The following is a 25,792-nucleotide window of genomic DNA, read 5'->3' on the forward strand; positions in this document are numbered from 1 at the left end:
TTTGTTGCCCTACTCTCTTAAATTACCAAATTATATAAATAGGTTAATCAATAATTAGTTGATGATTAAATTAAAATTAGAGTTAGATTTCAAGATTTGGTTAAAACATAAATATAATCAATAAAATTAGATGTCCAAATTTTCTTAAACAAGTAATCAATCAAGTCACAATGTGCTTTTTCAAACGTATGTATAAATGCATTATCGGTGCTGCTTCTTCATCTTTTTCCTTTTCTTCCTCCTCTTTTTCCTTCTTTATTATTGTCGTTGTCATTATCTTCTTCTTCAACAACATTGTCATTATCGTTATCGTCATCATCTTCTTCTCTTGTTCTTCTTCAACGTCTTCTTTTATTTGATTTTTTCTCCTTTTTTTCATTCGCATCCTCCTTCATCATCATCATCGTTTTTTCTTTATCTTCTTTTTCTCCTATATATGTCAGAAAACTAGAGCATAGAAATTTTGATACCCTACATATACAGAATATTAACACTCAACCAACAAAATACATAATTTTAGTGCGCATAACATAAAATTTAGTGCACAACACATAAATTTTGGTACACTGTACAAAATTTTTGAAGAATTATATATCTAACAAACATTGACGCCCAATCAACAATATACATACAACATAGAAAATTTTTTGAGGTAAATACCAAATTGGTACTTGAAAGATTCTGACGCTGATAAAATGGTACTTGATATTTGTTATTGACAAAATGATCCCCGAAAGATTTTAAAATTTGACAAAAACTATCAATTGAGTTACCTAGAGTTAAGGTTTAAAGGTGACGTGTCAGTTAACAATTACAATAATTACAAAATTTAATCACTTTTAATTTTTATAATTTTAAAAACACTCCAATTTAATTTTTTAAAAGTCCTAATCCCCTTTCTTCTGAAACTCTCATCTCTTCCCCTTCCTCATCATCATCCACCAATTTTCTTTCCTAATTAAATCCTCTTTATTTTCATTCGTTGCTGCCTCTACTTTCCTCCTTCTTCTTATTCTTCTAACCAAAGATGCTTCTCTGATAATCAACCTCTTCTTCTCAAGACTCAACCCCTTTTTCATTTCTTATTTTTTTTCTCATATGCCATTAGCTCGTCCAAAAGCTTCTCCACCTCGTAGCTCTTCTTCTTTTTTTGATGTTGGTGATCACCACTTGACCCATTTGCCACCTCCGATATCAAATCAAAACCAAATCCATACTCAGAATTATCATCAATACAACTCACAAATGGATCTGCGTTGATGGCACCACCAACACCAATATCTCCTCCATAATTCGAATCGTAACCAAACTCTAAGTTGAGGTTCAGAATCCTTACCTGGTTGTTCATGTTGTTGTTATTTTTGTTATTGGCATCACCATATTGATACAGAGGAGGATGATTACTCGATCTTCAAATGGGAGGAGGAGGAAGGTTTGGAATAATATTATAAGATTGTTGAATGGAGTGTTCGTCATTCTCGTTAGAAAAGTTCACTTTAGCTTTCTTTCTGCGAATCTTACGAGCTTCTCTATCATAGGCCTTGGTGGCTTTTTTGGTGGTGTTGAAGGTTCCAAGCCAAACGCGAACGCCTTTCCTTGGATCGCAAATCTCTGCCGCCGATTTCTCTCTTTACACGCCTTCCCAATCGCAAACTGAACCATTGTCTCAAGAACATAGGGTCTTCCATGCGATGCCTCTGCAGAAGATCCCACCCCCTCTGCCGCTATCACCACCACCACCACAACTACAACCAGAGCCTCGTTAATCACTATCTGATTCCCAAAAATAGCATCGTTAAGAGGAAAAAGAAGAAAAAAAGGAGATTAGGGTTTTAGAAAATGATGATGATTTAGAAAAAGAGACGAGAGTTTTAGGGGAAAAAAGAGGATTAGGGTTTTTAAAAAAATTGAAATTGGAGTTTTTTTTATTATAAAAATTAAAAGTGGATAAATTTTGTATATGATAATTGTTAACTGACACGTCACCTCTAAACCTTAACTCCAGGTAATTCAATTGGCAATTGGTCATTTTCGTAAAATTTTAAAATTTTTGAGGAATAATTTTATCAATAACAAAGATCAGATACTATTTTATCAGTATCAGAATTTTTCGGATACTGATTTGGTATTTACCTTAAATTTTTTTATATACAACATAATAATTTTTGAAGGATCATATGTTCAGAACATCGACTTATCATCCAACCAAAAAATTACATTCGCAGCAAAAAATTATATGTTATGTACAAAAATTTTTATACTATATTAACAAAATTTTTGCTATGTATAAAATTTTATGTGCTATTTTTTTATTAGACTTATATTAACTTAGTTAAACTTAACTACAAAAATGCTTATATGTGTAACATCACCAAAAAAATAATTATAGATCAAGAATAGGTATAAAATTTCAAGGCCAAATATATTTGTTTTTTAACAGTAATATAAAAAGAACTTGTTTGAAATGAACTAAAAGAGAAGAATTAAACAGTTAATACGAGATTACAAGTTTTTTTTATCGCGTACTTCGTTAATGTACTAAAAGAGAAATTAAATTAATGTCTGTTTATTTTGTTTTCTCTTTTATTATTTTCCTTAATTACTATGCAATTATTTACTTGTATTGGTATGTTGCTCTCCAATAGTATTTGTAACAATAAACATGCGTAGAGGGCTGATTCTCTTTTCCTCAAGAGACAAAGAATGTCAGGAAAAGACCGAAGGAATGTCTAAAGAAAATGATATCACCAAGACTCTCTCCGTCGGAACAACGGCACATTCCCTTTTTTAACCTTTAATTTTCACCCAATCATCAAGCCATTTTTTAAAACCCCAAAAATAATAATAAAAGCAAATTAAAAAATATTTTTGAATTATCAAATCGATAATAACTCTAATTTTGTTAATAATAAAAATATTTTTAAAATACTTTAAATTTGTAACAAAAATATTTACTACAAAAAAATGACCATCTTCGTTAATGGAAACGGTTGATGTGATAATAAAAAATATCGACATGACTTTGTTAAATTGATATGACAATGATATAACTTTTTGAATTTTTTAATGTCAATCCTAATTTTCTAAAATTTTTAAATTATGAATCGTAATTTTCTTAACATGAAATGAATACAGAAAATTAATAGCAGAAAATCAGTTGAATCTACCAAACTGATTCACAAAATCGACCAAAAAAATAGATTGTATCAAAATTTTTCGTCCACTAAATTAAAAAAAATGACAAGCATGTTTCGCAAAAATCATAGATTTTAGTACAAGACAGGATGAACTAACACGATTATTTTAAGAAAAAAAGATGAAAATTACAAAAATATATATACAAACTATTTTCTAAGATTTTTACCATTTTTAACTTTTTATATTATAAATCTTAATACAAATTGATATGACAATGTTATAACTTTCTAAATACAAACTTGAATTTTTCAATGTCAACCCTAATTTTCTAAAATTTTTAAATTATGAATCTTAAGTTTTTTAACATGAAATGAATACAGAGAATTAATGGCAGAAAATTAGTCGAATCTACCAAACTGATTCACAAAATCGACCAAAAATATAAATTGTACCAAGATTTTTAATCCATTAAATTAAAAAAAATGACAAGCATGTTTCGCAAAAACCATAGGTTTTAATATAGGACAGGACAAACTAACACGATTATTTTAAAAAAAAAAGATGAGAATTACGAAAATATATATACAAACTATTTTCTAAGATTTTTACCATCTTTAACATTTTATATTATAAATCTTAATACAAATTGATATGACAATGTTATAACTTTCTAAATACAAATTTTAATTTTTTACTGTCAACTCTAATTTTCTAAAATTTTTAAATTATGAATCTTAATTTTCTAACATGAAATGAATACAGAGAATTAATGATAAAAAATCAGTCGAATTTACCAAACCAATTCATAAAATTAGCCAAAAAAGTAGATTGTACCGAAATTTTTAGTCCACTAAATTTTAAAAAACATGTCAAGTATGTTTTGCAAAAACCATAAATTTTAATACGGGGATGGACGAACTAACGCGATTATTTAAAAAAAAATGAAAATTACAAAAATATATATACAAACTATTTTTCAAGATTTTTACCGTCTTTAACTTTTTATATTATAAATTTTAATACAAATTAATATGACAATGTTATAATTTTTTAAATACAAATTCTATTTTTTTACTGTCAACTCTAATTTTCTAAAATTTTTAAATTATAAATTTTAATTTTTCTAACATGAAATGAATACAGAGAGAATTAATAGTAGAAAATTTTCCTAACATAAAATAAATACAAAAAATTAGTATCAAAAAACAAGTCAAATCTGCCAAACCGATTCATAAAATTGGCAAAAAAAATAGGTTGGACCGAGACTTTTAGCCTACTAAATTTATGAAAATGACAAGTATATTTCACAAAAACCATAAATTTTAATTCAGGACATGACATACTAATGCAATTATTTTAAGAAAAAAATAAGAATTACAAAAATATATATACAAAAGTTAAAAATTAGAATTTTAAAGTACATCTCTTTTATTATTTTTTTCTGTGTATTTTTTCTTTATTTATTGAAAATTGTTATTATTTTATTCTGTAATAATTTAATAACATTATGATGAACAATTCTATTAAGATTGAAAATTAAAAAATTGAAAACATGTGTTGTAATTTAATTATTTTTAATTTGTTTTTGAATTATTATTAGATTAATTTTAATTAATTCTGCAATTAAAAAAGAGTTAAGTGTGTTGGCGGCTAATCCAAAAAAAAAAAAAAAGAATAGACTAATATTTTAGACATATTTTATTTTGACAGAGCTAAATGAAACATGTAGTCTATTTTATCATCCCTATAGAAAATGACGGATGATCCCAAATCACTGCCATTAACCACTCATGACCTAATCACATATTCAATCTAATAAAACAACACAAATAATCCTCTAACAAATATTAAGCCAAATCTAAAACAACACAAATTTCTCTAACACATATCAATCAGTTTAATGAAACTCACTACATAAGCATTTTTGTTTGTCACATCAGTCGTATTTATTAATGGGTTCGGGTATTTTTTTTTCCATAATCAGAAATAATTATAATAATTATTGATTCTTTTGGTTTAAGTAGATTAAAACGTATGTTATTTTAATATTATAAATGAAGGAGATATATAATTTATAAATAGAAAAAAAAGTGTTATTTAAATAAAGAGAACGTATATTTTATAAATAAAAAAAATATTGTTTAAGAGATAATACTCAGTTTGTTTGTTAAATTTGCATGCAAACTTCAATTTAATTTTAAAATTTTAATTATTTTTATTTAATTTTCAAATTTTATAAACATGACTCACATTAATTTTGGACAATCTTGAGACACACAAATATTAATGGAGTGCGATAAAAATAGTCAGAAATCTTGTTAAAACTAAATAATTCAAAAATAACGTTGTATCATTTATTTTAAGAACAAAATTTCAATAAAAAATCACTTAAAATATTATTTTTGGACTATTTGAATATTCCAGAATTGTCACCACCATAATATTTGATTATTCACATCACCGTTTCGTTTAAGACAAACATGAGTCATATTCAAAAAATTTAAAAAATAAATAAAAATAATAAAACTTCAAAAACTAAACTAAAACTTACCCGTAAAATGAATATTATCTCTGTCATTTAAATTGTTACAGAAGAAAGAGTCATTTTCTCTAAAATTTAAAGATAATAACGTGATCTCAGCAATAGAAAGTACAATAATATATATTTGAAAAAACTGGGTATCTCTGAGTTTGGGTGTCTGAAATTCCTATTTTGTTTTCCTTTTATCCATCGAAAGTGTTTAGGACCGAAAACTGAGGCTTGTATAGAGATCAGAGGGTAACACAAAAGCAGCGCTAAAAGACAAGGGCTTCGAGGAAGAGTAGGGTCTGGCTTAGTATTTATTATCTCTTGTTTCTTCATAAGACATTCACACTTTCTTCAATTCTCTCTCCCTCCTATTACTAACTCTCTCTCCAACACCTCCTTCATTAGGAAAGAGAGAAGCTAAAGAAAGAAACAAAACAAAAGCAAACATTTATTGTACTTGAATTAGTAGTGTTCAATGAAGAGTGAAGACGAGCGCGTTCTCATAATCGTCAAAAGTTCACCAACTACAAGTATGTCAGCGTCATCATCATCTTCTTCTTCTTCTTGTGCTTCTTTCTCTCTAGCTAGCAGTGGTGAGCCTTTGTCAACAGCTCTAAGCTTGAAGGCACCAATGGTTAGGCCTTATGTCAGATCCAGAATGCCTCGAATTTGTTGGACACCAGATCTCCACCGTTGCTTCCTGCATGCAATCCAACGGCTTGGAGGAGTTGATAGTAAGCGCTCTCATCTTCATGATTATTTCTTTCTGTAATCCTGTTTTGAGATAGATATCAAAACACGGCTCTGTACATACATGATGATGTCAACATTATTATTATTATTATTATTATTATTATCATTCCATTCTTCCTTTGCTCTTAATTAATTAATTAATTCCTTCTACTGATTTTCTGGTAACGAATTAAATTACTTATATTATACGCAGGGGCGACGCCAAAGATGGTTATGCAGCTAATGAATGTTAAGGGGGTTACCATATCTCATGTTAAAAGCCACCTACAGGTAGGTATCTTCCATTATTTTAGGCGTACACTAAAATCAGCTATTAAAGTCTGTCACTAGTATAACGAATAACATTTATTTGAATTTAGTTATGCAACATGCATAAATAGTTAATTTGAAGTTAGAAGTAAATTGAATCTGTATGTATTGACAGATGTACAGGAGCGTGAAGCAGGAAGAGATGAAACAAGGTATATAAATCGCACTACTACTGTGGCATGCCATGAGTGAGTTAATTAATAGAGATCTCTAATTCAAGAAAATAACTAGCCGTATAGGGCATTAGACATATTGTTTGGTACAATTCAGGAAATTACATATATTTATCATAAGCAGAGGTATATATAGTGGCGTCACCATAACCGATAATTATTTTGATTCCCCTTTTCCGTCACCAAAGAAAATCAAACCTACGTTACGTAAAAAATATTCTATTATTCTTTCTTCAATTCTTCCACATCTTCCAAATTTTATTAGTCCTGGAAAAATTTTGCTAAATGAATTATTAATTATCTTAACTAATATACATGATTCAATTAATTAATTAACAGCCGAAAGGAAGAAGAAAATAACGGCATCAAAAGAATTGCTGCTGCTTTCTTCATTGTCGTCACCAAGCATTAAACCATTAAGGTGGACCGGTCAACAGAGTCTTCTGCAAGGGAGCTATGGAATTAGTTATTATACCGAAGAATTTGCTCGCACCAGACTCCAAGATCTTTGGTATTTCTAATTTTAGGAATATTTTTTAATTCACATCTGGCCCTAAAATTAAAAATAAAGTTGAACAATATATAATTTCGTTACAAGTTTAGCAATATGTTATGCAAACAGGAATGAGCAGCAGCAGCAAGAGTCTCAGAATTATGCAAAGCTAGGGAGTAAGCAGTCTACTATAGTTTGTAAGGAGAATGATGAACAGAAGACTCACACTTACATCATTTTCCGAGATATTCTCACACCCCACACTGCCCAAGTAATAATCCCTTCTCCTCCTACTCCTCAGTTTTTCATCTACAATAATGATTTTGGAAGAAAATTCAGCTTTTTAATTAGTTTTCTTTTACACAACTCCTTCAAATTTTAAATGCATGCGTAATGTCACAAAATAAAATATACATATAATTATTCATGCATTTTTTTCTATTAATTTAAATTTAAAAAATTATAATTTAGTATCAAAACTTTTATGATATAAAAATTTAGAATTTTATTATTATTTAATATAATAAATTATATATTATGTTAAATATATAAGCATTCATGTAACTGTCTACCTCTTTTTATCGGTTTAAATTTTTAGAAAAAAAACTCATCTCAATTATATTATTTACTATTATTATTATATATTATAATGATAATTATATACTTTGTTATTAAAAAGATTTTTATCGAACCAACGAGTTATAAGTTAAATGACATAGTTTTGTCTTCTTCACCTAGAGATTTTATATTCGAGTCTCACTTACCGACAATTATATAATTATCACTAAAATTTATTAATAACAAAACGTAAGAAAATTAATATATAATTATCGATGAATATGTTAACATCTATTTTTATTGTCTCTAAAAATAAAATAAGGCGCCGCTAATTTTTTAGTAGTCACGTTATTTTCATAAAAGGATAATACTTGTTTCGATAGATAATAATAATGATTTATTTCTTACAATAAACAACTATTACCGTAGTATTAATTGCAAAAGTGTTTACCAGAAGAAGGTAAAAGTGTTTCTTTGTTCACTCATTCCTTAAACCATCCTCTAATGGCACATAATGATTAAAGTCAACTCATTATTAATTAGACAAACAAGAAATATAAACTCAAATAGAAAATTACTTCTATTAAAAAATTAACTTGTAAAACTCTGATTAATTCTCATAAAGTTTAATAATTATTATTATGATTACTGCCTATAAGTTTGCTATAAATAAGATACGCATATATTGAATATATATAAAATCATTGTTCGTTGATAGAGTTCCTTGTAAAAATATATGATTTGATGTTATATATATAAAATATTTTTCAGGGGAACAATAAGGATGGTGGGGGTAGAAAGGTGTCATCATCAGAAGAGATTGGTACAAGTAGCAGATTCGAAGATAGAAGCGAGAAAGGAAAGAGAGTGAGAGTGTGTGATGAAGGAAAAAACAACATGGCGTCTCTGTCACAGATGATGAGTCCAGTTAGGAATGATATCTCCCTTGAGCTCAAGCTTTCTTTATCACATCATCATCATATGCCATAGGCCCCATGAGGGGCCACCCCAGAACAAATTAATATACATTAATGTTACCTTTCTGAATTCTCATCTGTTCCCCCTTCTGCTGCAACTAGAGTATATGTCGCACTATATATGCAGTAATGTGATGGACTTAACTAGTATTTTATTAGTAATTAACTATATTTGCTAGCTGCTTCATTATTTCGTCTGATCTAAATTATATATTGGGATGTAATAGCTACGGTCAATTTGGAAAATAAAACATGAAACATTTGTGAAAAAATTGTGAGGAAAATTATATATTTTTATTTTTTTAAGTAAATAATAAATATTGGACTATCAAATTAGTTTGGATTTTGATTTTGCAAACCTGATTACATTCAGATCGTATGTAGTGGTGGCATGTATGAAAATGTAGGTATTGGTATCGAAGATGGATGACATGCAATTAACGTGGGACAACGGCAAAATTGAAGGCATAACGAACATACATAGCCAGTGGCTCCTGAATTCTGAGTGTTGTGCTATTATATATACATAGATAGGAGATTAGGAGTTGAAGAGCGAGCAAACATCTGATTAGTGATTAATTAGTAGTTAATTGATGAGTATGGTAATCATGATTTCCAAGTTGCTTTTGGTAGCTTTTATTGCTACAATAACATCATGTACCACACTCTTGCAGGCTACTACTCATGGATCTCCCCACCAGAGGCCATATCGCCTCTTGCAGGCCTACGGTGGCGGATACGCCGGTGGTTCTGGTGCCGGAATGGGAGGCGCTGGAGGATTTGGAGGCGGTTCTGGTGGTGGTGGTGGTGGTGTCATCATAGGAGGTGGATATGGTGGCGGCAATGGAGGTGGAAATAATAATGGAGGCTATGGTGGCGGCGGCGGTGGTGCTGGATATGGTGGTGGTGGTGGTGGTGCTGGATACGGTGGTGGTGGTGCTGGATACGGTGGTGGAATAGGAGGGTTTGGTGGCGGATTAGGCAGTGGTTTTGGTGGGGGCATTGGTGGACACGTTGTCAATGGGCTGCGACCATGACTTGGAAACTCCACGCTACATACAATTTCTTTCTTCTTTTTTTGTGGGCTTTTTTTCTCTTTTTTTTTTGTTTCTTAATGTTTTGTGCTTATAATTTTCAAAGGAAAAAAAATCTTCTAAAGTAGTAATATTTATTAAGGTGATAATACAAACTTGAGAAGATTCGAATCCTTTTTAAAGAGATCTAAATTTATTTAGAGTCTTTGATAATAAATTATGTAGGGACAGATGTTGTTAACATTTAGAAATAAATCTATACTTTTATTATCATAATTAAATAATAAAAATTTCAACAAAATTATTAGTTTTATTATTGTTGTGCATTTTATTTTATTTTATTTTATTTGAATTTACTTTCTATTTAATTATTATAGTCAATGAAATAAAAATAAAAAAAATCAATAGTAATATAATGCTTAATTATCTGTATTTTATTCAATTTTTATTAGGACTATTGATACTTTAAAATTAAACTTTTTATTATTTTTATTGTTATATATTAATCTCAACAATGTTAATGAACCAAAGAAATAAATATCTAATAATTAATTTATTAATTCACTTAAACAAATGTGAATTTTTTTTTTATTTTATGTATGTAATAATTTATTAGCTAACAATAAATTTTAATAAATAGAATTTAGATCTGTGAGGAAGATTTGAGAGATAGTGTAAAAACAAAAAATAAAAAAAGGATAGTGCTAGAGAGCTAATGACCTAAGTGTATAATGTGTACAATGGATTAAATCTTTGGTCCATAAATAAAATGAACATCATCCACACTATCCAGAATAACCATGTCATAAACCCACTCATCCCAAAAGCGTAACCTGACAGGACAATGTAACACTAATGGTCATATCTCTAATACTTCCTAAACTTCCATTATACACATTGTACGCTTAGACTATTGGCTTTCTATACTTTTCCATAAAAAAATACATCCTAGAGGTTGTTAGGAAATAAACTCTTTGCCTTTAAGGGGAAAAAAAAAACTAATACAATAAGAAAAAAGTATCCTATAAATGAGGAGGTAAAAACTAGAAAAATGAAAAGAAATGTAAAAAGTAGTTAAAATTTTGATGCAATCCCTTGGCTTGTTTACATACGGTGAAGAAATAGAATGAAAAAAAAGTCAAATATAAAATGTAAATTTATGAAATATACCAAAATGGCAAAATTGTCTTCAACTCTTCATGAATGTAAACATAAAATGGCCTTAACCCGTCTGCTTTAGAACACATTGGTACGCTCATCACTTACGAAAACTAACCAATCCCATAGTTATTGATAATTGCAAAATTTGAGCATCATCATTCATCCGCAACCCCTTATGATAATTAATTAATTAGAGATTAGAGGACATTATTCTCATTATTCTTAAATCTTAACTCCACTTGCAATTGCTAAGGCGGTCTAATATCAAGATAAAAATGGAAGACTACTGGAACTTTCCTAACAACCTCATCTCCTTGCATTTCATGTGGCACTGACACCTTAGTTTGCATAAGTTGGAAAACTCACAAATTAATATATATTTCACCCAATTCTAATATTCGAAAATAGTAGTGCACTATTTAGAAAGTGGCACATGAAATGAGGTCATGCTAAATTGGTAATTGAAAAAAAAAAACACACACACATATTATATATATATTAAATTGGTAATTAAAAAAAAAAACACACACACACATATTATATATATATATATATATATATATATATATATATATATACGATATTTTATAATTTAACAAATAAAAAATTAATTATCACAAATTAAAATTTTATTTAAAAATTTATTATTAATCAATAAATTAATGTATATATAATATAAAATTTAAATCTTTTGACATTCACTTAAATAACGAATAAAATTAATTACTTCATCAATTCAAATTGATTGCATCACATATATTTAATTATCGTAATTAGAGAACATAAGATCGACTAATCAATTTTTTTTTCAAATACTAACATATTTAATTTGTCTAAACATTTTCAACAGCATAAACTAATAATTTGAAAGTTTACTTAAAATAATCACCAAAAAATAATGAAAATTGCATTCGCATCAACTAGTTAATTATATCTTTTTATAGTATATGTTTTTCTCTCAAGAGTCTAGTCACATGTACAAATCTCATTACCGACTTGTTATTTTATTATACAAAATAATAAATAAATCCTTGATTTTTTTACTCGTAAATATTTAAATTTTTAAAAATTTAAAAATATATTTAAATTTTTTATTTTTTAAAATTTGAATATATTGATTTCTGAGTTTAATTTATTCTATTTTAAAAATTTTTCTTACATTTATATTTGTATATCAATTAGATCAGTTCAACATAAATCACGTTTAATTTTTTTATTGAATATAAATAAAAAGATCGCAGTGTCTAAATTTTAATAAAATCAATAATTTATATATTTTTTTAATTTTTAAAAAAATACCTATAAATTAAAAATTAAAAATTTATTTTTTTTCTTTTATTATTTACTACTCCCGCCTTGGGTAGTTGAAAGAGTGAAACGGCACTTAATCACTTATACCGCGTGTGAAGGAGATATACATATAGAACCTCATTATATTGAATTATGTCCTGGAATATATATTATTTCGGGTGAAAACATATATAAGTTTCATATTATAAAAGAGAAATAATAAATAATTAATATTTTTATATATTTATCTTATATTTCAGGTAATATTAATTTCTTTTTACACTAAAAATATTGAAAACAATACTTTTTTTGGGACAAAAAAATTGAAAACAATACTAAATGACTAATGATAAACACTGTTATTGAAGGATAAAAGAAAGATCCAATTAAAATTTGTCATAAGTTGAGAATAGCTGTCAGATAAAACTAATCGATCAAATAAATTAATCACTTAATTTTTTTTTTTAAAATTAGTGACACCAATATGTATGCGTATACAAATATTTTTTTCCGTTGATTATCATATGGGTTTATATATATATCCTTACACCTGGAAGAAAATTTTATAAAATTGATCAGAAGCAGAAGTGGGAGTAGCTGGACGTTAATTTAATTGCTCATAGATATCTTATTATAAATTCATTAAGATTTATCTATCATAAAAAAATTCAGAAGAATTTGATAAACAATATTCTCTTACCATTATAAGTAAGATCTTTGAAGGATCATTAACCTGAAACAGCTTTTAAAAATGTTACATATGCTGCTCCTAATTGATTTTTTTTTTTTTTGGAGATTAAAAAACTTTGTACATAATACATACTCTTTTAGCTTTTTTAATTAAAATGCGTCAAATTTTAGAACACTAGGAAGCATTTGCATAAAACACAATGATCTTGAGACACATGATAAGAGCTATATACACTCCATATGCAGATACTTCAATCTGCTCTCCAAATAAACAATTAATCAGGTCTCTTGAAGTCTTTATTATTCTTTTAATTCTTTACCAGGAAATGTTTGACTTTTGTTTTGCTTGATTTCGGGAAGAAAATTATATAGTGAGGTTTCCATGCAGACGCCTAAAAATTATACTGACAATAGTTATGAATTGGTACATATTAAACTAAAGAAATTAAAACTAACTATTATTGAAACGAAATGATTTTCTCTATATATAGTGTCTATATATATATTTTGTATGACATTGACTACAATACTGAAAATTTTATTGACAAAATTTAAAATAGCAACGATTCATCACATGCTTGATTAAAGTGGTATACAATAAATATTAGGAATAATAAGTACTTTTTCTTTGTTTAATTAATGCAAAGATATATAAAGATTTATCAAAAGATTTGGTGCTTGTTGGTAGATTGCCACTATCGATCAAACCAACAAGCCAAGCTGTCTTAAACTTTTGGTATCAATGATGAAATTGCAGTAGTCCTACAAGTGGGATTTGCTTGTAGTTCGTTAGGCACAATTATTTCAAGTGTTCAAGCTAAGCCATTGCAAAACCAAACAGAAAAGCCTTTCATTATTACACTTTTAACAATTTATTTATATGAATTCATGTTTAGAAAAAAAGAAATAAATTATAGAGTGTGAAAATTATCCGAAAATGCAACAATAATGGAAGGGAAGACAATAAAAAATATTGGTTTTTATACAGGAATATGTAATGACGATTATAAATCAAATAATAAACTTTGGCACTACAAAGAAGAAAGTTAAGCAGCCAAAACTCGAGAATTGATTGGTTACTGGTCACATGGCAATCACTTGGCCGATTTGGCATTCATTTTGCTTATATGGCCAACTAATCGATGATTATTGCTATTAGAGATATAATTAAAAAAATAGTATTATGATAATATATTCATTAGTTTGCAATAATTAAAGATAAGAGGGAAGATTAGATTAGAAGCAGTTAATTACATTCTAGAATCAAAGGAATAAGCTAATTAGTGATTGACACATGCATATGTACTTATGTAGTGCCAATTATGTATGTATGTATCATTAAAGTACTAATTAAATCTGATTTAATATCTCTCAAAATAAGGGTATTATACCTACTCCACTACACATAATATGTAATATTATAGCGCGCTGTTTGCCCAGCAAGCTCGAGATAATTAGTATTAAAATGCAAGATATGAAGCTATATTGTTGGATTTGTATTAGAGTAGCGAGAAATTAATGATAATATACATAGGTGTGATATAATTCAGGTAAATTATTGTAATATTTGGTGTCGGCCATGGTTGACCAATTTAGAAACTTGCTGAACCTTTTCTAGTAGGCTTGGTAGTTGAATTCTGTCTAGTGAGTGAGACAGTGATCCACTTCACTTTTCAGGCTCAATTATGAGGTTTGGGAGTTGTTTTAGCGGATGTCACATGCTATATAAAGAGAAGCAGAATGCAATGCAAGCAACAAAACGAAAAGCACTTGAATTATATTCTCTGCTTGTGAATTGTGAATGCAAATTAAGATTTGAGAGAATCGAAGATGGGTGTAAATGATAAGTGTTTGTACTTGGGTTTGGTTCTTTTGAGCACGCTTTGTGCTTTGAGTGGCATTGGTCATGGGAGTTATGTGGATGGTGGCGGTTTTGCTGATCCTAGTCGGTGGAGGTATGGTGATGATGATAATAACTGTGCGTATAGAAGTTGGAGGGGGTGTGGGAGCTTCGTTGGAGGAGGAGGAGGAGGAGGAGGAGGAGGAGGAGGAAGAGGAGGAGTTGACGGGAGTGGCGAAGGGTTTGGTCATGGGAGCGGTTTTGGTGCAGGGGGAGGCATTGGAAGTCTTGGTGGAGGAGGAGGAGGTGGTGGTGGCAGTGGAGGAGGTGGAGGTGGAGGGAGAGGGAGAGGTGAAGGTAGTGGTTTTGGAGTAGGTGGGGGAAATGGAGGAAGCAGTGGTGGGGGAGGAGGAGGAGGAGGTGGAGAAGGTGGTGGGAGTGGGAGTGGTGCTAACGGTGGACAAGGTCACGGCAGTGGCTATGGTGCTGGTGGAGGAATGGGCGGCATTGGAGGAGGTGGAGGTGGTGGTGGAGGTGGAGGTGAGGGTGGAGGAGGTGGCAGCAATGGAGGCCAAGGTCAAGGAAGTGGTTTTGGTGCAGGTGCAGGCGGAGGGATAGGCGGCATGGGAGGAGGTGCAGGAGGAGGAGGTGGTGGTGGTGAAGGTGGTGGCAATGGAGGACAAGGTCACGGTAGTGGTTATGGCGCGGGCGCAGGTGCAGGAGTAACCAGCATGGGAGGAGTAGGAGGAGGAGGAGGTGGCGGTGGTGGTGGTGGTGGTGAAGGAAGTGACAATGGAGGGCAAGGTCATGGTAGCGGTTATGGTGCAGGGGCAGGCATGGGTGTGATGGGAGGAGGAAATGGTGATGGTGAAGGTGGCGGTTATGGACTTGGCGGGGGAAATGGTCATAATAACGGTAATGGGATGGGAATGGGTATTGGAATGGGGATGGGGATGGGTTTTGGTTTTGGCATTGGAAGCAATCAAGTACGTGTTACCAATCATGGCCCTTAATTGTCATTTATCTCTTCACACATCACATATTGTAATAAATTACTATTTGTTATTCGGTTATTCCAAAATTCCTACTCTTAAGACTCTGCTGCTTCTTTTGCTTTATCTAATTGCAATGAGGTACATGCTCCTACTAAACGTAATCTTATATGGAAAAGTCTATGGGCCAGCAATTTTTGTGATTGTTAGCCATCAATAATGATTTGATGGTGTGAGATTGGTGTGAGATTTCATCCAATGGCTCACTTTTCTCTGCTGGTTACATGCTGGCCAAAATTCAATAAAACTGCTGGTCCCTAGCATTGCTCGTCTTATATATGCATTAACCTTCATCATGCATGCAGATTTGTAGAACCAAAGTAGTCTGATTTGCTGCCTCATGATTTCTTTTTTTTTTTTTGGTATGATAATGGGGCCTAAGCCCAAGAGAACAAAAACAAAATATTACTTAATGATTTTGGGGCAAGGTGACCCCATTAGCATCATCACTCAATAACGGAAGAAGTTTAAAGGGGGAAGAATCTAAGAAGCAAAAAACTTTCTTATACTTAAAAGATAGCATTCCAGTGTATAGAAGAAGTTCAAACTTGCAATAGGAATATCGTGATTAGAGAGATAAGAGAGATGAAGAAAAGGCCATGGAAATTGGAATTCAAACTTATCTATCGCGAGGCTAATCGCTGTGCTGATCGGTTAGCAAGGTCTAATGTGGATAATGAAGAGTTTTGCTTCATGGATCTTCCTCCTGAAGAGCTTATTCCACTTCTAACGGAAGATTTGAATGGAAATTTTGTAACCCGTTCTATAGAGTTATGTTATAGTTAGTGTTTTTTGTTCCTTGGGCTTGGCCCCTATTTTATACCAAAAAAAAAAAACTTTCTTATACTTAATGCTGGTTTGAGCTAACCAATGGACGCATTTATTTGTTTCTCTTCCCACGTGATTGAAGGAGATCTCCTATGGCCTCCTAATCAAAGTCAGGATTTCTCTTAAAACTTGATTATGACAAGTGGTTATTTTAGTGTGATCTTTCAACATCTCATAAACCTTCATTGCATCAACTTCAACAACCACTCTTCGCATTTTCAAGTTAGTAGCCATTCTCAGACCATGTAGAATCCCTTGCAGCTCCGTTTGGACCGCATCCGCATTGCACATTCCCAAATTCGCACGAAAGCCTCCAATCCATTCTCCCTTACTCGATCTCAATAGTCCGCCGCAGCCTGCTTTGCTTGTCCATTCCTGTGCGGCGCCATTGGTGTTAAGTTTGACCCACTCTTATTGTGGTGGTATCCATGATGAGTTCCTTATAATTTTGGTGGGAATATGCTGCATGCTGAAGCTCAAATTTTAACAAATAGAAGCCCCATCTGCTTTCTGAACTAATCCTCTGATCTCCGTCCAAAAACAGAAAACTTGTGTGCTCAACTGCTGATCCAGACCCCCAAAAAACTTATAAAGAAAACAGTTGTCATCATCTCTTGTTAAGCTTAGCTTTCTACAAAATATAATCAGCCTAAAGTCACAAATTAATGAAATTATAGATAGAAAGAATTAGCGATTTAAAATGGACTAAATCTATCGGGTCAATTTGTTTATTTATTTAAATGGGTGAATTTTGTCTCTAAAATTAAGTTTATTTAAATTTTGGGTTAAACAGTCTGAGCCCGATTAATCCGAAAAAAATGACAGGTTAAATCGACTACTATTAGCTTGGATGCTGAGAATTTCCTTCTTTCCTACTAGTAGCTTGTAAAGGATTCTCCGCTCATAAATAAAATTAGTACGTGAACTACACATCGGGCAGGATATCAATGTGGTTGTAAATTATGTTATTATGGCATTAAATAATACAAAAAAAATATATATATGATAGTGGGAATATTGTAAAATAATAACAATAAAAATAAAATGTTTCTTCGAAATTTTAAACTGATTCACTATTTATGACTTTAGCAAAAAATAAAAAAGAAAATTATTGATATTTAAATAATTTCTATGTAAAAAATTGGTGTGTGATGTACTTTTTTATAAAAAAGGTTCCGGTTTCTTTTTAATATGATTTTTTTAAATTATTATTAAACAAATCAAACGGTGAGATTTATTAAGGAGAGAAGAGAATAAAGTCAATGTGTCAAATTTGTGTATTTTAAAATTTTAAAAAATTCAAGTTCATAATTCAGAGAGTTAAATTTCTTATTTTAAAAATAAAAAATACATAATCACAATTTTGAGAATAAAATATTTTATTTAAAAAAATAAAAAATTTATAAAACAAATCTAACTCTAAAATTTAACCCACAAATTTTAATACCCAAATCTAAACTTTTGATTTCTTCTTTTTTATTTTTTACAATTTCGCAATACATCCTCACTCATAAGTCATAACAACGTAAAATACACGTTGCTCGCCCATATTAAAAATAAAAAGAGGAAGGATGAAGAATATATTATATAACTAATAATAATTTGTCTTTGTAGAAATTACGAAACAAAATGCTAAATGGCTATTAAATTTTATTATTTTAACTATTAATTAGTTATTAATATTTAAAAATATAAGATAAAATATATTATTAAAATTAATAATTAAAGAGCAATGTTAGGGGTCAATAATTTTTGTGATTGTTAGCTATCAACTAGTCATCAATGATGATTTGATGATGTAAGATTGTTGTAAGATTTCATTCAATGACTCACATTTCTTTGTTGATTATATACTGGCCAAAATTCAATAAAATTGTTAGCCCCTAGACTTTTCTATAATTAAATAATAATAAAAAATAATAAATTTTTATACCTGACATTTTTCTATCTGAAATAGTAGATCTAAGCTAAGGATGATCTCCTAAAGTAGGTGGGGCAAAATGAACGGCTAAGATTAGTTGAAGATGGGGTTGGGATGCAGCAGCGTAGGATAGAGAGAAAGCATGAAGTGCAAAATAGATAGGATAGGAGAAGACAAGGTTACCCCTTTCGGTAGTGTTCCTACCACTCACTAACGATGGGGTATCCCAATCTGAACACTCTCAGTCTCAGCCACCAACCCCCACACCCCCCAACACAATATTTTTAGTATTTTATTCAAAATGATATATACAGGTCCACCAGGATAAGCAAAGTTTTTAATTTCATACACATATAACATATATATAGAGAAAAAGGTTATCTATTTCATTCTCATGACACCCTTCTATCTTGTGCCATTGCCACTGCTCCTATAACTTTGTTCCGGACACCCAACATAACCAACTCTGTAAGTTCTTTCAACGTTTTCTGTTACTTTCTCAATGTTACATTTTTGTCATCGATTATTCTGCTGATTCTCAATCTATGATTTGAAGCTTAGATCTATACATTTGATAAGATTCAATTTTTCCCGGTTATGGATTTGTTTCTTTTAATCTCATGATTCCCCTTGGCATGTGTGATGCGTCACTTGCCGCCTTGCATTGATGTTGATTCCATTTCTGAGTTCTCCGTATCACTTCTGGTTGAGGATAAGAACTCGAATTGTTCTCAAAGGTTTCACCTTTTTAGGAATCTGGCAACTGGGCAGTGGCTATTTAGCATCATATTTGTTTCTGCCTGCAGCGTTTTGATCAGTTCTTGAACTGTCTCATATCTCAATGAATTAGCATCTAGTTGTTTGTTTATGAGCTGGGAGAGTAAATTAATGAGCAATGTACTATACTTGAATTCACACGATTCCTTATCAATGACATGAAATTCTTTTATGTCTCAGATAACAGAAAATGAGGGGGGGATTGTGGCAGCTTGGGCAATCAATCACCCGCCGACTTGGCCATGGTGATAAGAAGGCTGTTGCTCGTCGATTTTTCGCCTCTGAAGCTGAGCTGAAAAAGACAGTTCTGTATGATTTCCATATCGCTAATAGTGGGAAGATGGTGCCATTTGCTGGATGGAGCATGCCAATCCAATACAAGGATTCAATCATGGACTCAACAATAAACTGTAGAGAGAATGGCAGCCTTTTCGATGTTTCCCATATGTGTGGGCTAAGCCTGAAGGGAAAGGACTGTGTTCCATTCCTTGAAAAGCTTGTCATTGCTGATGTTGCTGGGCTTGCCCCGGGAACTGGATCTTTGACTGTTTTTACAAATGAGAAAGGAGGGGCGATCGACGACTCGGTGATTACCAAGGTGAAGGATGATCACATATACTTGGTTGTGAATGCTGGCTGTAGAGATAAGGATCTGGCTCATATTGAGGAGCATATGAAGGCATTCAAGGCCAAAGGTGGTGATGTGTCGTGGCACATCCATGATGAGAGATCCCTACTTGCTCTGCAGGTCATTTGTCACACTCTTGTACATTTGCTTCATGTGTCTTAACACACTTTGAACTTGCTGTGTTTTAGGTTTATTTTCTTGTTTTGAATTTCCTTTTTTAGCAGTTTCTGTATTTTGTTTGATAAGATCTAGAACTTAATGGCAACCTTTGGGGTGGCAGTAAATATCACCTGCACTCTGGATATTTGATAGAGTAACTCATATGTCATGTATATAGTGGAATTGGACTACTAAATTGTTTAGGTGATTTTTGAAGTTTGAAGTTGACTGCTAAATTGGACTTATGAACCTCTATTCCCGGGGAAAAACTAAGTATCCTAATTTTCTGCAACAGGGTCCTCTTGCTGCTCCTGTTCTTCAACATCTGACAAAAGAGGATTTGAGCAAGCTGTACTTTGGGATGTTCACTGTGATAGACATCAATGGCTCACAGTGTTTTCTCACCCGCACAGGGTATGCTTTCTTGTGATTTCTCTCTAAAATTTGAAATTTACCATAGTAATGCTCTTTGAAATTCTCTCTCATTTCACTTCTGCTACATCAATGTCAAATTCTGTCTCATAATTCAGTTTTTCTTGTTAGCCATTGGTGTACTTTGCATAATATCACTGAGACTTTCAGGTATACTGGGGAAGATGGTTTTGAGATCTCAGTTCCGTCAGAGAACGCAGTCGATCTTGCCAAGGCAATCCTGGAAAAATCCGAAGGGAAAATAAGACTGACCGGATTGGGTGCTCGAGACAGTCTGCGACTTGAAGCCGGATTATGTCTGTATGGTAACGACATGGAGCAACACATTACACCTGTTGAGGCAGGACTCACATGGGCTATTGGTAAGAGAAGAAGAGCTGAGGGTGGTTTTCTTGGAGCTCAGTTTATACTGAAACAGCTTGAGGAAGGTCCTAAGATCAGACGTGTTGGTTTCTTTTCTACTGGACCACCTCCTAGAAGCCACAGCGAGATTCAAGATGAAGGTGGCAACAACATCGGAGAAATCACCAGTGGTGGATTCAGCCCTTGCCTTAAGAAGAACATAGCGATGGGATATGTGAAATCAGGATTGCACAAGGCAGGAACCAAAGTAAAGATCATTATCCGAGGGAAAGCCAATGAAGGGGTTGTTACAAAAATGCCTTTTGTACCAACCAAATACTACAAGCCCTCCTAATTAACCTTGGATCACTTTGAACATTTCATTCCACATACCCTCTTGACCAGTTTTTCCTTAATCTGAATGTTCAACTTTTATGACACTATCCCTACTCATATCAAGTACAAGGAGAATGATTGATTTGCTTTGATGACTCTTTCATTTAAAACATGTATGATAGTTGAATTCAACCTGTTATCTTGCAGTTGCACACATTGTTCATATAAAATAATTCTACTTTTGTGAGGCCACACCAACTTTAAACTTTTATGCAAATCCAGGATGGCACATTGCCCCTGATACACTTTATGCAAATTAACAATAGAGATCATTATCACAGAAAATGTTTCTTCTAGGGGCTTTTCATACATCAATCAACAATCTTCGAGGATCCTCCACAACATCTTTGATGCGGCGCAAGAAAAAGACGGCCTCTCTTCCATCGATCAGTCGATGATCATATGTAAGTGCAATGTACATCATTGGTCTTGGAACTACCTCACCCCCAACAACCATTGGGCGGTTCACTATAGAGTGCATACCAAGGATTGCTGACTGCCACCATTAAGATATTAGAAAAAGAATTAGTATGTTTACTGATACAATAGATCCATAGAGTCAAATGAAGCATGAAAAATGATAGGTGAGTTGAGCAATCATGTGGCTGGCATAGTATGAATATTTGAATAACCATTAGTTAAAATTCTTCCAGTCCTTTTGGTGATATAATTATAACGGATCTATGGAACTCACCTGAGGGGGGTTAATGATTGGGGTACTTAGAAGGCTTCCATAAACGCCACCATTTGATATGGTGAATGTACCTCCAGCCATTTCATCAATTGATATGGTACCATCGTTTGCCTTCTTTGCAAGCATGTTGATTTGCTTCTCAATGTCAGCAAAATTCAATTTATCAGCATCGCGTAATACCGGAACAACAAGACCCTGAAACAAAACCCCATAAGAGTGAATCAGATATCACAGGCATCAGCAAAGAAAAAGATCAAAATATTTTCAAGAATAAATATGATCTGAAATAGTTATATATAGATTATAGAGATAAGATACACACCTTTGATGTACCAACTGCAATACTAATGTCAATATAATCTCTATAGATGATGTCATCTCCATCAATTACACCGTTGATAACTGGTTGGTGCTGGAGTGCACTAACAGCAGCCTGACATGAGAAGAGTCACTAAATAAACACCATCAAGGTGCTGGAAACACATTGCAATATTGGCATATCTAAGGTACCTTAACAAATCCAGACATAAGTCCTAACTTCACACCATGTCTCTCGAAAAAGGCATCCTTGTAGTCAGCACGAAGCTTCATCAAATTAGTCCTGAACCAGTGAATATTCGAAGCAGCAGAAGTTAAAGATACAATTCAAAACCAGAGGGCACCATGGACAAAACCAAAGCATAGATTTAGTAACTCAATAACAAACAACTTACATATCAACTTCATTAAACGTTGTCAGCATGGCAAAAGTGTTCTGTGCATCCTTCAAGCGCGTCGCCACACGTTTCCTGAGTCTTGTCATAGGAATCTGAGATTTTACAGTTTGAAAACACAAGCAACATGTGACAAATTACAAATCAGTCATCTTAAATAGATCTTTCAACAGGTAAATAAGCAACAGTTAGATGACAGTAACACTTACTCTTCTTTCCCTTTCCTTGGGGGGAAGTTGAGGTTCCTTCACTGAGGATTTAGAAGGCTGTGCTGCCTGTGCATCTGTCGCGGATGATGGACGAGATGAGGCTTTGGGAGAAGAGGGCTTAGCCTTGGGAAGTTCCTCAGTAACAGTTTTCTTTTCTGCCGGAGATGACTCAGGAGGTGGCTTGCTAGTTACTTTTTCAGATGAGGCTACATGAGCAACACCTTCACCAGATTTTGAAATTACAGCTATCTTGATACCGGGTTGAACAACATCGCCTTCTTTGGCAACAAGCTAGGGACAAGTCAACAAACAAAGTCAAAGACATAACCATAACTTCTAAAGGTATAGTACTTTAATTAATCAGATTTAATACCTTCTGTATTATGCCAGCCTCAGGACTATTCACATCAATGGTCACCTACATGTGTCACACAAAGAAATAAGAATTTCATACCCGAATTTGGTTAAAACATAGTCCTCTGAATGCAAAGTCATTTTCCTAAGTACCTTATCTGTTTCTATTTGTGCAATTGGCTCATCAACTTCGACGCGATCACCAGGCTCTGCTCCCATTTTGTAAAATCATTAACACAAGCAACATAAGAAATTTCATGTATAAGAACAAAATCTGCCAATCCAGATCACTTGGTAGTAGATAGCTTACTCTTCAAGAATTTTGCAAGAGTGCCATCACTAATGGATTCACCCATAAAGGGCACAACAGCATCAGCTAAATCTCCTTCAGGGGAACAATAAAATAAAAAAAAAAAAATTTCTCAATATATTGAACTTCAAGTAATAGAACACCTTCAATAGTTTTAAAAGCATGATACCATACCATTTTCTGAAGAGTAAAGCCTAGTCCACATGGACAGAGGAAAAGATACTTGAACATCCCTGCAACAACAAATTGTATTCATGATCTTAATTTATATTAACTCATTTTATGCCTTAGCATCATAAAAACTGAAAGAAAAAAAATGTATACTGCTAGTAAATCATATTCCAGAGGAAAGGAAAATGTCACTGACCTGATATGTTTGACATGAGCTGGATAACCTGCCATCAAGTGTAAGCTAATATAATTCAGATGAAGTAGCAGTATTAATGACTACTTGTTTAACATGAGAATTAAAACCTAACTAGGCATACACTGGCAAATAGAAACTTAAGTAATTACCAGGGCAACCTTGGCGACCAGCAATGTTAACAATGTTTGATCCTCTTCCAAGAAGCACCAACTGCGATCAATAATCGAAACATGTAATTCAAGCAACCAATAAGTTATCCAGTTTTAAACAAGCAGAACTCAAGTTAAATCACGAAATCCTTGAAACTCAGTTGCAAAGAAGAACAAACTCCAAGCCTTAAACCGGGAGATACAGCCAAATACAGAACTAACAGAAGCAATACAGCATCTCACATAATTAAACCTACATTGTAACAGATATAATGCCATCATGAAGATTAAACAAGTTAAGCTCTTAGGAAAGTTAGTCCAAGCTAGTATAAGATTTGTGACTTAATTAGAGAATAAAAACATAGATTGGTTAGTTACTGTTGATGCATTCAACTAGAGCTAGAGCTATATATGTGAATGAATGCGAAGAGTAGGTACCCTTTTTGATATGGTGGCATAACGTGGCGAGTTAGCAGGAGGAGTCCCCTGCAGTGCCTGCTTCAAAACCTGAACTCTCCCAAATTAGAAGGAAGCAAATAAAAGGATGAAGGCATGGAAGCTGAAATTTGAGAATGAATGAAATGCTTACCGAGGGTGTGGAGGAAGCATTAGTAGCAAGTTTGCGCCTGATGATGGTTGGCCACATGATCACAATGTTTTTTTGAATGGTGAAGAACAGAACAGAACAGAACAGAACAGAGAAGAGAGAGAATGAACGACACCTTTTGAATATGAATGGGGCTTCATTCATTCAATAAACTATCAATTTACGTGTCTGGAAATTGTCTGTGTGTGCAGAATGGGAAGCGTCTGGAATGTCCCCACATTTTTTTTTAATTTTCTTTTCAGTTTGTATCATCAAAAAAATCTTTTATTTCTAAAGTAGGAAAATAATGATAACAAAGATGGTAATAAACTTAAGATAAAACAGACATTCTCTCTGATATTTTAATTTGATAAATTACATTAGTACCTAAAAATAAAATAAAAAACTTGAGTGCTAGGATTTTATTCAATATAATTCATTTTAAATTTAGTTTTAAACAAGAAAAGATGCAAGTTGTTTTTGTGTCACTTGTTCTGCCCATCACTTGTGATTGAAACTTTTACAGTTTGTGCAAGATTGGAGAATGCCTGTGACGAGATTTCTTTAGTTCAAATATGGTAAAAGCAACATGAATGAGAATAGGGTTCTTAGTTCTTACCAGTAATTTTACTTTATGCTTTTACTTTCATTATTTCTGCCATTCTTCCTTGAGTGAGAGCAGCATGGGCACGCACTTTCATTGGTTGACATTATCAGTATAGGTACGGTGTACATAAAAATCGAATTGATGCGACGAATATTTTTTTTTTGGGAAAATGACAAATTAGTCCTGAGCTTTTAAATCGTGGATATATTCGTCCCTCACGATCTAAAAATACAAAAACGCCACTCACTATTTAAAACGTGTGACGGATAGATCCTTTCGTGCAAAATGTCCTCCCAGACGTAACGGAGAGGGGTGATGTATC

General features: G+C 32.3%; 3 protein-coding genes and 1 pseudogene across 3 annotated transcripts; 2 read left to right on the forward strand and 2 right to left on the reverse strand.

Moving 5' to 3' along the window:
• Positions 1-1,075: 1,075 nt before the first annotated feature.
• Positions 1,076-2,029, reverse strand: LOC112794526 (ethylene-responsive transcription factor RAP2-12-like; annotated as a pseudogene).
• Positions 2,030-5,790: 3,761 nt separating this feature from the next.
• Positions 5,791-9,121, forward strand: LOC112795925 (uncharacterized). The gene is made up of 6 exons (XM_025838140.3): positions 5,791-6,402; positions 6,615-6,691; positions 6,846-6,882; positions 7,243-7,414; positions 7,526-7,667; positions 8,726-9,121. The coding sequence occupies exons 1-6, from the start codon at positions 6,144-6,146 to the stop codon at positions 8,942-8,944; spliced, it is 906 nt and encodes a 301-aa protein (XP_025693925.1). The 5' UTR covers positions 5,791-6,143; the 3' UTR covers positions 8,945-9,121.
• Positions 9,122-18,907: 9,786 nt separating this feature from the next.
• LOC112795927 (aminomethyltransferase, mitochondrial) lies at positions 18,908-21,673 on the forward strand. The gene is made up of 4 exons (XM_025838144.2): positions 18,908-19,215; positions 19,705-20,272; positions 20,607-20,725; positions 20,894-21,673. The coding sequence occupies exons 2-4, from the start codon at positions 19,715-19,717 to the stop codon at positions 21,438-21,440; spliced, it is 1,224 nt and encodes a 407-aa protein (XP_025693929.1). The 5' UTR covers positions 18,908-19,215; positions 19,705-19,714; the 3' UTR covers positions 21,441-21,673.
• On the reverse strand, positions 21,564-25,533 carry LOC112795926 (dihydrolipoyllysine-residue succinyltransferase component of 2-oxoglutarate dehydrogenase complex 1, mitochondrial). The gene is made up of 14 exons (XM_025838142.3): positions 24,867-25,533; positions 24,716-24,784; positions 24,278-24,338; positions 24,129-24,156; positions 23,936-23,994; positions 23,762-23,836; positions 23,605-23,660; positions 23,471-23,515; positions 23,098-23,388; positions 22,889-22,983; positions 22,686-22,776; positions 22,498-22,608; positions 22,176-22,370; positions 21,564-21,977 (listed from the first exon to the last, which is right to left on the reverse strand). Exons 1-14 carry the CDS (start codon positions 25,026-25,028, stop codon positions 21,786-21,788), a joined length of 1,530 nt encoding a protein of 509 aa, XP_025693927.1. The 5' UTR covers positions 25,029-25,533; the 3' UTR covers positions 21,564-21,785.
• Between the last annotated feature and the right edge of the window lie 259 nt (positions 25,534-25,792).

Source organism: Arachis hypogaea, chromosome 4, assembly GCF_003086295.3.
Source record: "Arachis hypogaea cultivar Tifrunner chromosome 4, arahy.Tifrunner.gnm2.J5K5, whole genome shotgun sequence".
Taxonomy (NCBI): domain Eukaryota; kingdom Viridiplantae; phylum Streptophyta; class Magnoliopsida; order Fabales; family Fabaceae; genus Arachis; species Arachis hypogaea.

Bases quoted from the DNA above. Each gene is read 5' to 3' on its own strand.
- LOC112795927 (XM_025838144.2), top strand. From the start codon at position 19,715: ATGAGGGGGGGATTGTGGCAGCTTGGGCAATCAATCACCCGCCGACTT. The intron at 20,273-20,606 runs GTCATTTGTCAC...TTTCTGCAACAG, and splicing joins GATCCCTACTTGCTCTGCAG to GGTCCTCTTGCTGCTCCTGT. The intron at 20,726-20,893 runs GTATGCTTTCTT...TGAGACTTTCAG, and splicing joins TGTTTTCTCACCCGCACAGG to GTATACTGGGGAAGATGGTT.
- LOC112795926 (XM_025838142.3), bottom strand. From the start codon at position 25,028: ATGAATGAAGCCCCATTCATATTCAAAAGGTGTCGTTCATTCTCTCTC. The intron at 23,995-24,128 runs GTCAGTGACATT...TTGTTGTTGCAG, and splicing joins GCTCATGTCAAACATATCAG to GGATGTTCAAGTATCTTTTC. The intron at 22,371-22,497 runs GTGTGTATCTTA...GTTTTGTTTCAG, and splicing joins TTGCAGTTGGTACATCAAAG to GGTCTTGTTGTTCCGGTATT.
- LOC112795925 (XM_025838140.3), top strand. From the start codon at position 6,144: ATGAAGAGTGAAGACGAGCGCGTTCTCATAATCGTCAAAAGTTCACCA. The intron at 6,403-6,614 runs GTAAGCGCTCTC...TATTATACGCAG, and splicing joins ACGGCTTGGAGGAGTTGATA to GGGCGACGCCAAAGATGGTT. The intron at 7,415-7,525 runs GTATTTCTAATT...TTATGCAAACAG, and splicing joins ACCAGACTCCAAGATCTTTG to GAATGAGCAGCAGCAGCAAG.